Source organism: Pipistrellus kuhlii, unplaced genomic scaffold (genome assembly GCF_014108245.1).
Source record: "Pipistrellus kuhlii isolate mPipKuh1 unplaced genomic scaffold, mPipKuh1.p scaffold_m20_p_32, whole genome shotgun sequence".
Taxonomy (NCBI): Eukaryota; Metazoa; Chordata; class Mammalia; order Chiroptera; family Vespertilionidae; genus Pipistrellus; species Pipistrellus kuhlii.
Genome location: NW_023425532.1, coordinates 3,177 through 15,418, shown reverse-complemented (window position 1 = coordinate 15,418; position 12,242 = coordinate 3,177). Strand labels below are relative to the sequence as shown.

At 56.1% G+C, this 12,242-nt stretch overlaps 1 protein-coding gene across 1 annotated transcript; it reads right to left on the bottom strand.

Annotated features, from left to right (window-relative positions):
* Nucleotides 1-506: 506 nt before the first annotated feature.
* LOC118731812 (diphosphoinositol polyphosphate phosphohydrolase 3-alpha-like) lies at nt 507-1,142 on the bottom strand. Its single transcript, XM_036460672.2, has one exon. The coding sequence runs from the start codon at nt 1,074-1,076 to the stop codon at nt 594-596; it is 483 nt and encodes a 160-aa protein (XP_036316565.1). The 5' UTR covers nt 1,077-1,142; the 3' UTR covers nt 507-593.
* Nucleotides 1,143-12,242: the final 11,100 nt, after the last annotated feature.

The following is a 12,242-nucleotide window of genomic DNA, read 5'->3' as shown; positions in this document are numbered from 1 at the left end:
CTCTCCGGGCTCAGGTGAGCCTGCACTGGGGCCGCTGGGGAACGGCCACCGCGAGCAAGCGGTCAGCACTGCAGCTGGGAGCGGTGTTTGCAGACCAGATGCTGTCCCTCCGCATGAAGACGCTTCTGAAAGGGGCGAGGGGATCCCGTTATTCCCGGAGGGAAAGGCATTGTCGCGCGCGACAAGAGCACAAGCAGCCCAAGTTCTGAAACATCTTTTAATGCAAACTGCCCTGGACAGCGGGTCGGGCTGCCCGGGGCTGACACTGCGAAGGAGGACACGACGCGGGGAGGAGGCGCGCGAGACGCCGGACACCGGGGCGGACGGACCGAACGCCTTTGCCCGAACCCGGGCCGGGCCCAGGCCGGGCCCACGGCCCACACGCGCCCCCGGGCCCCGGGCCGGCGGGCGCTAAGGCACCTTCGGACGCCCCTGCGCGCCGGCCAGCGGCTCCGGCTCCTGCAAACGGCGGCGCGTCCGCCCGCGGCCGGCAAGCGGGACGGGGAAGCGGCGGGAGCGGCTGCGGAGACAAAGGGCCCCGGGCGCGGGGCGCGGGGCGCGGGGCGCGGGGCAGGGCGGGGGCGCGGTACATACTAGGGGCCGCTGCCTGGCGCCGGGCCCCCGTTGGCGGCGGGCGCGCCCAGCTTCAGAGTCTGCAGGTACTCGGCGTGCACCGGCTTGTGGCCCTGCAGGACCTTGATGGCATCGTCGACTTTGAACCACTCGCGCTTCCGGCCGATGCTCACCGCGTCCTCCCAGTCCTCCAGCACCTCGGTGACGGTGAGCACGAACACGTAGGTGCGGTGCTTGGGCGCCTGGCGCTGCTCGAAGACGCCCAGCAGCCGGCCCAGCTTGCCGCGCACGCCCGCCTCCTCATACACCTCGCGCACGGCCGCGCCGCTCGGCTCCTCCTCGGGCTCCATGCCCCCGCCCGGCACGATCCAGCGGTCCGGGTAGCGGCTGCTGCTCACCAGCAGCACCTCGTCCTCGCGCTCGCTGCGGAAGCACAGGCACGCCGCCCTCTTCTTGAAGCCCTCGGGGTCGTACGTGCGCGTCTGGTTCGGCTTGCACTTCATCCTCCAGGGTGCCGCCGCCGTGCTCCGCGGGCCGCCGCCGCTGCGCTCCGCTGCCGCTGCCGCTGCCGCTGCCGCTGAGGACGGGCTCCGGGCGAGGGCGGCGGGAAGGAGCGGAGGCGAGTGAGCGGGAGGCGGGCGACGCCGCAGCCCCGACCCGGAGCCTGGACCGGCGGGGGCGGGGCGGGGGCGGCGCGGACGTCAGCCGGGCGGCCCGCCCTCCGCGCCGGGTCCGAGCGCTCACGCTGCGTGGCCGGCGCCGCGCTCCGCTCCGCACGCAGCCCCGCGGCCCCCGCGCGCCCCTCCGCGCCGCCCGCCCGGTGCAGGGAGGCGAGCGGCTCCGCGTGCTCGTGCGCGTCCCTCCCGCGTGCGCGGCCCCGCGGGGCGGGGGGCGGGGGGCGGGAGCGGGGGTCTCGGCTCCCGCAGCGGCGCCGGGCCCAGTGCGCAGGCGCCCGCCCCTCTGGCGGGACTCGCCTTCGCGCGGGTGAGGCCCCCCGTGGACCAGCGGGCGCCAGCCCTGCACGTGCGCACGCCCACCCGCCTGGACCCGCACGGGCGGTGGTGCTCCCGCAGCGGAGCCAAGTGCATCCTCCCCATCGCCCATGGGACCCGCACCTGCTCCCTGGTACCCAGCAGGCAGGGGTGTCAGAGCCACTGGCCTCCCCACCAGGTCTCACCTGAGCTCTGCTGAGTCATGGCGGGCAGTCCATTGCTCTGGCAGGTTCATCCCCTGCCAGCTTCTTGGCACAGCCTACAGCTGGACGGTTTCCTGTCCCCTCCGCTGGTCCTGGGGTCTCCATCAGTAAGCCCCTCGCCTCCTTGCATTTGGTCACGTGCCCCAACAGGGGAGCACCGCCCACGACACCCCCAGGAGCTCCAGCCTCCACACCCCCCACCCTCCTCTCTCTCCTGGGTAAGTGCAGGGGGAGGGTTGGCAAACGGGCCTGAGGGAACCCCTCACAGTCTACACTGTGATTTTTAGAGGCCTCCTGGCACTGGGCTGCAGCAAGGCCACTGGGTGCTCTGGCCGCTCTGGATGCCCATCCCATCCTCTAGGCCCAGCACCCCCACACACCCCCCCCAGCCAGAAATTCAACCACCAAAGCTTTCCCTCCCTGCTCAGTTTCTGTGTTGTTTTCCTGCTCTAGGAGCAGCAGGAGCCTCATGGAGGAGCCTCTGATGTCCCTCAGCCGTGGCCATATTGCAACTTCGTGCCTCTGTGTCTCCCCCTCACCCAGAGACACTGCTGCCACCGGGCAGGTAAGATCCTCCACACCTCAGCCTCCAATGGGATAATTCCTTATTCCAGCGGAAACTGGCTGAGATGTAAATGGAAAGTACCTTGTTTCCCCGAAAATAAGACATCCTCCGAAAATAAGACCTAGGGCAACTTTGGGAGAAAAAATTAATATAAGACACTGTCTTATTTTCCGGGAAACAGGGTAGTTATGAAACATACAGTCCAATATTTAAACAAGTTAGTTCAGCTCCCCAGGGTCTGACCGCCCCATTGATACCCAGAATAGCTCATAAACTGATGCTGTTCATTGCAACACACATCGGCAATACCTGGAGCATACAATGATACACAGGTATGGGTGTGTATGAGGAAAATGATTAAATGGAGACAAAGAGAATGACTTCCACCAACAAAGACACACCCGGTACTGACCATGTTTCAGTGATCAGGAACAGATGTAGGAATGAAACACCGTGATTAAAAACAAATGAGGAAAATAGGTTTTAGCAAGCTGTCTCCCTCAGTGTGCCCATGCTCACACGTACACACGTGATGTGAAACCACTAGGAAAAATACCCTTTACAATCAGGATCTAGGCAAACATCTGTTATCACCAAGATCATTAATGTTGTTTTAGTGTTCTTTCCAGTGTAATGAGATTGTAATAAAAGAGACTATCGTTTTGGTTAAGAAGGCAAAGTTGTCATTATTTACAGATGATATGGATATGTTCTTGGAAAACACCCAAGAAGTGGTGTCTATATAAATTCCTTTAAATATTAATTACTAGACCCAATAGTAGAATGAAATCGTAATATTTAAAATACAAGGTCTTCCATGTATGTCAGCAATGACCATGTAAATTTGGAATGGGGAACCCTGGCCGGTGTGGCTCATGTGGTTGGGCATCATCCCTGCAGTGAACGTTTGCCATTCAGTTCCCAGGCAGGGCATGCGCCAGGGTTGCAGGCTCAACCCCGGGTAGCATACAGGAGGCAGCTGACTGCATTGATGCACATCTCCCTCTCCCTCTCCCTCTTTCTCTATAAATCAATAAAAATATTTGTAACTTTAGAATGGGGAATGGCATTCACAGAAACAATATCAACCACCCAAAAATAGACTTTACCATAGGGTCCTAAAAATAGGGGTAGGACATTGTAGTAGAAAATGATAAATGTGTACTCAGCTTTGAGCGATGATTTGAATACATCTGAAGGACCTGTAGCTGAGGCGGGAGACAGGAAGGATGTCCGGGCTGAGGAGTGGTCCCACCAGGCCCCAGCCACATCACAAGATTACTTTGCAATAGCAGGTCCCATATGTTGTCTCACCAGAGGGGCTTTTTTCTACTTTTTTTCTGTTACTTTCCCGTCAGATTATGCCCCTGCAATATGCCTCTGCCTGGGGGAACGCCTGTTGGAAGGGAGAGGAACAGCAGCAGCATTATGATATGGAAAGAAGCGGGCTGGATTCCTACTGGCAAAGGCATGCAGAGCATGTTACTGGGTAAAGAGCCACAGCTTACAGGTTTAGCACAAGGCCCAGGAAAATTTGAAGTTAGTTTTTTGTCCTCAGAATTTCATACACCAAGTCTACCACCCGCCCATTAGAATGCCAGGGAAGATGGCTGTGACTTTTTCCAAAGAGGGGCTAACATCATTTCTGAGAGACTACCTTCCACCACTCCTGCGGGCTTGTCCAGCTTAGTGTTTCTCCAGTGACACTCAAGGCCATTAGAGGAACCGCTGTAATAGTAACATGTTACAGTAAGAACTGTGATTTGAGCCTGCGTCCCCTCCCACATCGTCCTTGGCCTGGGAGCTGGAACTCCCTTTGTCCCGGGGACAAAGGCAATTGTGAAGCTAGCTGAGAATTAACAAGTGCTTGCACTCCTCACTCCTCAAACAGGATGACAAAAATATGAAGAAGCTGGCCCTAGGTGGGTGACCAGAGGCCCATGGCCGAGCTTGCCCTTCACCCAGCTGACTGAACCAAAGGCCAGAATGTGAGGGAGGCCATCGTAGAGCCTGAGCCGTCCTCAGCAGAGTTAGTTAGCAGACAGGGCTCTGACCACTGGAGCATGAGGAGGCTCCTGAGAGAGAACTGCAGAAGGAGCACTCCGCTGAGCACAGCTACCATTGCTGAGCCGCAGAAATGTGAGGGCTAGCATCAGCTGTTGTTTCAAGTCGCTAAATGGGGGAGGGGGATGTTTGTTATGCATCCAAAGCTAGCTGATACAGCTGTTCACTGCCACCCACCTAGATCCAGCAGGAATAATGAGAGGGAACATCTTTAGAGTAGAAAGGTCACCTCTGCTCGAAGAGGTTGACATGGGACTCTCCCTGGAGTCCGAAGGAGAGGGATGAGGCTGACAGGAAATAGTTGTATGAATAGTCTATGTGCCGGCCCCGTGTTGAGCACTGTGTCCTTTCTAACTGACAGGTAATGGAATCTTAAGGAGGCCGTTTTATTTGCATCTCGTGGAAGAGATGCTTAGAGTTTGCAGTTCCGTGCGTCTTCATGGCTCTCCGGCTGTGCAGTCACAGTATCGCCAGTCTTGTCAAAAGGAGTATTTCCATCGGGAGCTATGTTTTGTGTGACATTCTTTGATGACAGTCAGAGTTGAGTACTTGGGTAAGGTGTTCATTTGTTCAGAGCCACTGAGTTCAAAGAAAGTTACTTTCCCATGTGGACGTTCTTCTCTTGCACAATATAGTGGAAGGAACGCCTGAATGCCTCTCTCTCTCTCAGCAATTATGTGTGTCATCTTGAGATGTTACTTAACAGCTCCAGGTTCAGTTCCCTGTGAGCAGGAAGTGGAAAGAGTGATACAAAAAAGAAGATGCTCCATTTTGCCCTGACTCGCAGCACTGATCGTAATTTATTGACGGTCTGCATCATTTTATGCACTAAATATGTCTTTACCCACAAACGTGGATAATGAGTATCAGGACCCCCCTGAAGCAGATTAAGAATCAGGCTGAGATGGTTAAGTCAGTAAGGCAGTAAGTGATGGAGCTGAGATGGTCACCGTGGTTTGCCTGACCCCAAAGCCATCCTCTCGCATCCACTGGGACATATGTCCCACCTGTTCGGAGCCGCTGAGGTGCACCTGCATGTCATGGCTTTGGTACAGCTCCTGCTCTCCCATTGTTCCTCCCAGGACATCGGGCTCCCAGGAGGGCATCGCTCCATGCCCTGGTCTAAAGGTAAGAGGATCTGCCCCGAGACCAACAAGGTTGGGATGCGTATTTCTGCATTTCTTTCTGAGGGGGAAGGAGCAGGCAGATCGGACAGTGTGTGTCACTGGAAGCATCGCCGTGGGAATGGACAGAGAGAGAGGGCGTGACAGAGGCACGTGGATCAGAGAGGACATTGTCATTGCAGCTCCTCCTTGTTCCTGAGCGATGGAAAGGGAAAGAAGAGGGACTGTGGGGAGCTCTGTGCTATCATTTCATGTGGGGAGGTGGGCAGGGCAAGTCTTTCAAACCCCCTCCACATTCCCCAGACTCTTTGTTCTTTCTGTGCAGTGTTCCTCCTGAGCCACACAAGTGCCTTCGTAGTGGGTCATACTGGGTAACCCAGGAGACACTTGTCAAAGACAGCAAATGGAACACAATATACCTCCCAGTTTTCTCCTGGATTAATCGATGAATCTCAGGGTGCATATCGGATTTCTAATGTTGTGATTATATGAGTAAGTAGTGGCCCAGTTCATGAAATTCGTGCACATTAAAAGGGGTCTAATTAGTGGAAATATTTTAATATTACTATTTGCCCTTTCTCTAAAATAGAAGTGTCAGAGATGAAAGGAAATTAATTAATGCATATAAAATCTTCCTCCTGTCAGGGTCTGGGTCACACCATGTGATCCAGAGTCAAGTCCTCACCCACCGGAGGCGCCTCAAAGTTGCAGGAGAACCAGACCAAGCCAGCCCCACCCCCACTGGGCGAGATCCAGACACAGTGGGCCCCACCCCCGGCAGGCCCCTTGGGGGCGCAGCCTCAGGCCCCCAGTCCAGCCCCGCTGGGTCGGGGGCACAGCCTCAGGCCCTCTGGCCCTGTGCTGGGCGGGGGTCATGGCCTGAGGTCCATAGGCCTGGCATCCAGGGCGGGCGGAGTGGCCTGCAGTCCCCCAGCCTGGCACTGGGGCAGGGGGCACGCCTTGAGGTCCCCCATCAAGCCCCACTGGGCCGGGGGCATGGCCTGAGGTTTTCCTGACTTACACCAGGGTAGGGGGTACAGCCTGAGGTCCCCTCCACCTGTGCTAGTGTGCGGGGTCAGGGGCGAGCAGCCTGAGGTCCCGCAGCCTGGGCCTGGTCACAGGGGTGCGCCTTGAGGTCCCCTATCAAGCCCCGCTGGGTAGGGACACAGCCTGAGATCCCTTGTCAAGTCCCACTGTGCGGGAGGGGGGGTGCCCTAAAGGCCCCTGTCAAGCCCCACCGGGCTGGGGGGGGTGCGCAGGCTCAGGCCCCTGCCCCAGCCCAGTGCCTCACAGCCTCAGGTCCCTGCGGATGGCCCAGTAAGGCTCCTTATGGGACTCTGCCTCCGCTCTGGGCACAGCCATCTTGTGTTGTGGAAACCTCGCCTCTGCTGTGGGCACAGACATCTTTTTTTTGGTGTGATGCCAATTTGCATATTCCCTCTTCATTAGACAGGATGGCACCGGAGCCATTCCATGGTGTGGACACAAAGATGGAGGGGTGTCTGGTCCGGGGAGGGAGGATGTGTAGCCCTCTCTCTCAGAGGCAGCAGGTGCTGATTCCTCGTTCGCTCCCTCAGGGCCCTGACTGCGGGGGCCTCTTTTCCCTGACGCCGTGCCCTCGGGATTTCTAATTCAGCACCGAAACCCTGCCTGGTGCTGCTCGGGTCCTCATCAGGGTGAAGGGAAACCCTCACACAGCTCCTCAGCCTGGGCCCTGCTTCCTCTTTGCCTTTGTGGGCACGCTTGTCCCCTCACCACTCACCCCCACTCACCGGGCCCTGCAGTCCGGCTCTTGTCAGCCTGGCTGCCTCCTCAGCACCTTTGCACCAGCTCATCCCTCTGTGGAAGGCTCCTCACTCCATTGGCCTGACTAATGTGCCCCCGCCATGAAGGCCTGGTCAGCCCTCCCCTGCTCTCAGAGGCTGCCCAGCCACCATATTTTATATTGCTCAGTGCGGGCATCCTCCACCCCCCCCCCCATGTTCCCCATCCCCTTTACCTTGGCCTACATTGTCCGTTTGGCATGCCACTCGCCAGCGAGCTGACTGTGTTCTTTCCTCCTCTGTTCCGGCATTGCTTATCTCCCGCCTCCCCCGGAGCCCCGGCTTGAAGAGAAGCGCCCTGATCTTAGCCATCATTGTCCCTTGTCCGCTGCTATCTCCACAGCCCGGAACGTTGCTGAGCACACACGGAGGCGGCCCGACAGTATCTGTGGATGTGAGGAAGCGTCCGTCTCCCCCGCTGCATTGCGACAGCCTTGAGGACAGGTCAAGGCCCTTGTTCCTTGTCTCTGTCAACCCTCTTCCAGGACACTTTCTGATGCGCCTGGACAGGCCCCGCAGAGTGTTTGTGGGACGGTGAGTGACAGTAAGAGAGAAAACGGCCCTGCTTCCACACCAGTGTTTTCTCTGTCAGCACCAGGCGTGTGCCCGCTGCCCTGCACACTCTGCTGGTCAGCTGGGAGGCTTTTTTAAATGCTCACCTGAGGATATGTTTTTATTGATTTTAGAGAGAGGAGATGAGAGAGAGAGAAACATGTACGTGAGAGAGAACCATGGATCAGTTGCCTCCTGTCTGCGTTCTGATCAGGGATCACACCTGCCACCCGGGTATGTGCCCTGGCAGGGAGTTGAAGCTGCCGCCTTTCCGTGCACAGGACGCAGCTCCAGCCCAACGAGGACACCGGCCAGGGCAGCGGGGACATATTTCAGAGCCGGAATGTGACCCGCTGGCTGCAGATCCCTCCTCAGGACCTTGGCTCCAGCCAGTCCATCTGCCTGGAATGCTGTTCCCCCACCTCTCCCTCCACCTCAGAGGGCCTGTTCTGGCCTCCGGGATTGGGGCGAGCTCTTTGAGGGTGCAGGTCCCAGTGTGGTTGTAGAGCGATCCTGGAGTCAGCACTGCTCTTCCTACGCACGTGGCTTAGAGTGAGACATTCATCACTATTTTAATCTGTGCAGGACATGTGCCACTCTGGTGTTCACATCTGCTATGTATTGTATGTTGTGTACATGGCAGCATCACTGAGAATAAACTGCATTTATATACTTAAACACAATGAAAGCCAAACAATGGAGTGAAGTACTTGAAATAAAGGTTGAGATTAATGTTAAGTAATAGTCCACGTAATGATGGGCACCTGCTCTGGGCACTTCATCATCTTCTTTCATTTAATCCTAATAAAAACCCTCACAGGAAAGAGTTCCCTTTTTATGAGGGAGAACGTTGGGATCCATGACATTATCTAAGCTTCCCAGGATCTGACAGCTGGTGGGCAGCCACCTGAGGTGGGAACTCTGGGCTCCTGGATGCCAGCACTCTGCCAGGACTGAGTGTGGCCACAGCCCGTCGCTTGCCCCCAGCAGCCCTGTCTTACCATCCCTTTCTTTTCTCACAGACACAGCCGTCCGACATTGCCATCCCACCTCCCGGCGTTCTAGAAGCTCTTCATCCCAGCGATCTCCCAGCCCCTCTGGACAAAGGTTGGTGTACTGCCCTGATGTCCGTGCCATTGGAAGGTGGCTCCCCAGAGTCCTTGTGGACGCCTGCAGTCATTGCTGCTTCTGTCTCCTGGGCGCCTCGCCATGAGTGTGCATCTGAGGAGGGTCCTTGGCTGCAGAGCTGGTTTCTCGTTCTTGGCAGCGTGCCCTTCCTTCCCGGAGAGAGGAACGCAGCCCAGGGGGACATAGCTTACTTATCAGGACGCGGTGCCCACACAGGCCCAGGCACCATGGGACCTGCTCCCTCAGGGGCAGAACAGGTTTCCCAGGGTCACCAGCTGTCACACACATTCCACAGCCCCTCAGGGAGAGACAGCCAGGCACGTACTGGGGACGTTTGCTCTGAGAAGTGGGGGCAGGCAGTATTCTTGCCTTGTTGCTTGGGGCGAGCGTTCTAATGGTGCAGCTACTTACAAAGGAATCCTGTCTGTGTGGTTTTGTCTGATTCTTGAGCTGCAACATCAGAAGAGACGAGGATAAACATCTATGAGAGCCGACTGTGTTTTAGGGATTGACATATAATTTCCCCAAAATTCCTATGGCATACGTGCCCCTGTTCCAGGTTCCCAGGGGGAAACGAAGGCTCAGGGGGCAGGTAGCTTGGTCCTGGCCACACAGCCAGGAGGTCGCACAGATGGGACTCAGAAGAACTACTGTCACAATGATTTCATGTATTGGTCAACATACCCCACATTAAAAAATAGGAAAGATCATGCTTTTGACAATACCAATGCAAATATAAAAATTCCATTCCTTTACTATATCAGTATTCTATTTTTACAGCTTTAGTCACAATTCTTTCCCTGACATAAAGTACTGAGTTGATAATGACATTAGAGTCGGAGTGGCAGGTATGGAAAGGCAGGTGCATGGCTGAGTCCTGGGAGGAGCTGCTGTAAGCCACGGTGTGTGCTGAAAGCTGTGTGCTGTGGAAGCACGTGGACACATGGACCAGAGTGCTACCCTCCAGCACCTCGCGTCTAGAAGGGTTTCCATGGCCCCCGACACGGAGCAGCCACACAGGCAGTGCCTCCAGGAACACAGGCACTGTCCTGCCACCAGGCTGGTTTGCTGTCCACGATTCCATATGACATACATGAACCCCACACACCTTCAGCAACAGCTCTGTGTGTTCTGCAGGGAACTTCACACAGGACGTGCAGACAGCACGCACAACATATTCTAGTCTCTAAGTGTCTCCGAGGGAAGCTAACACAAGACTGGACTGTAATTATGAATTACAAGTCTCCGCAGGGCACACTTGCCTGCAAGAGCGGGAACGAGGAGACACAGAAGTGGAGGGGAGAGAAGAGAGGCAACAGGGGCAGGGGCAGATCAGGGGAACCTTGTGTCTCCGAACATGCGTGGCTGTCCCTGGAAATTCCCTTGTTTGCGGCTCACAGACTTGATCTCATATTCCTGAGTAGTTATGATTTTCACCAAAACAGTTAATGGTGAAAATCATAGCTACAGAATTTCTGGTCTTGTATTCATCAGTTTTTAAATGATTTTTTTGGCACCATCACTGTATTTGCAAAGACCAGTGGAATTTCCACAGTTCTCCCAGGAGGAGAACAGTGCAGACAATGGAGAGATCGTTGAAAAGGCCTACACGGATCCTGAAGCCAGGAAGTCAGCCGTGCCTGGGCACTGGGAGCTGCTGAGTATAGCGGGCTGGGTGTAGCAAGAAATTCTCCCTGTCCAGGCACCGTAGCAGGCTCCAGGGTTAGAGGGTCCTTCAAGGTGACCCAGCTGTCTGCGTGCTGAAATTCAGCAGGTGGATCTTAACCCCAGTGGTATGTAAAGATTTCTCAAATTTGTGTATCAAGGGGGTGTCTTATTTTCTCCCTTTCTCTCTCCCTCCGACCCCCCCTCGAACCCCCCTCCAACAAACTCAGCTAGGATATAGGGTATAGGAGCCAGTCTGTCTGACTCTAAAGCCTCAAAGAATGTCTGTGCCATCAGCCCCTTTGCAGAATGATTTATTTCCATGTAACTCAGAGCCACTACCTGCAATCCCCTGACTGCTTGCCCGCTGCTCTCCACAGAGAACCTTGGAACGGAAGTCTCTCATCTAAAGGTCAGGGACAGCATGGGCAGCCCCAGCGTCCAGCCTGCGCACTGACTGAGCCGCCCCGCCTTCCCAGGAAATGGCCTGCTGCTGCTGTCCCACTTCCAGCCTTGGTCCTGCCCCGCTATGGCAGGTAGTCTTCCCTGCCCGCCATCCAGAGCTCTCTGCAAGGAGCCTCCCACAGTTCCTATTGTAACTGGCACCTCAGAGCCACATGTGGTTGTGCTGGGCCTGCAATGACCCCCCTCCTGTCCAGCAGGTTGTTGAACCACAGAGAATTGCCTTCCCACCACAGATCCAATACACCGATCGCGGAAAGGTCAGCTTTCTGTTGCTGCATAGCCAATGGCCACCCATTTGGCGGCTGAAACCACGCATTTCCTCTTTCACAGCCTCTGGGGGCCAGAGGTGGGGCGTGGATCCTGGGAGTTCTCTGTAGTGTCTCCTGAGGCTGAAATCCAGGCGTCAGTGTGGTGGGGTCTTACCTGGGGGCTCTGGGGAAGCTGTCTCCCCGCTCATTGAGGTGGTCAGCAGGTGCAGCTCCTGTGGTGGCAGGACAGACCCCACGTCCTTGTGGGTGTGGGGGCGTGGGGAGCTGCCCTCAGATTCCAGAGGCGGCCTGTGTTCCTGTGATGTGGTTCCTCCATTTGCACGGAAGCAGAGATCTCCTGTGCTCCCGACCTCCCTGCTTCTCCTGCTGCTGCTGCTGCTGCTGCTGCTGCTGGACAGAGCGGACTGTCTGCTGTTAAATGGCCGCTTGTTAGGTTAGGCTCTTGGGGATAATCCAGGATAATCTACCCGTTTAAGGACCACAGTCTAGTAACCTTAATTACACCTACAGAATCCCTTTAGCCACGTAAGCTAACACACACGTGCAGGTGACAGCTCCTCCTGTGCAGTCCTGGGATTGTGCTGGGAAATATCCGGAGCCAGTGTTAGAATTCCGCCTGCCACAGCCTTTGATAGCTGCCAGTTAATTATTTATGAAAACCCGGTGTTGTGACCCTGGTTGTCTGTCCTCCTGTGAACACACTGCCCCCTCTCTATTGACGCACATCCTGTCATCATAGAGTTTTACTTCAACAGGCTTGTTCCTTCTCAAGTGTATTAGTCCAGGTTCCCTCCCTCCCTCCCTGCCGTCTCTTAGGGC

Coding starts and splice junctions, on each gene's coding strand:
- LOC118731812 (XM_036460672.2), bottom strand. CDS start 1,076: ATGAAGTGCAAGCCGAACCAGACGCGCACGTACGACCCCGAGGGCTTC.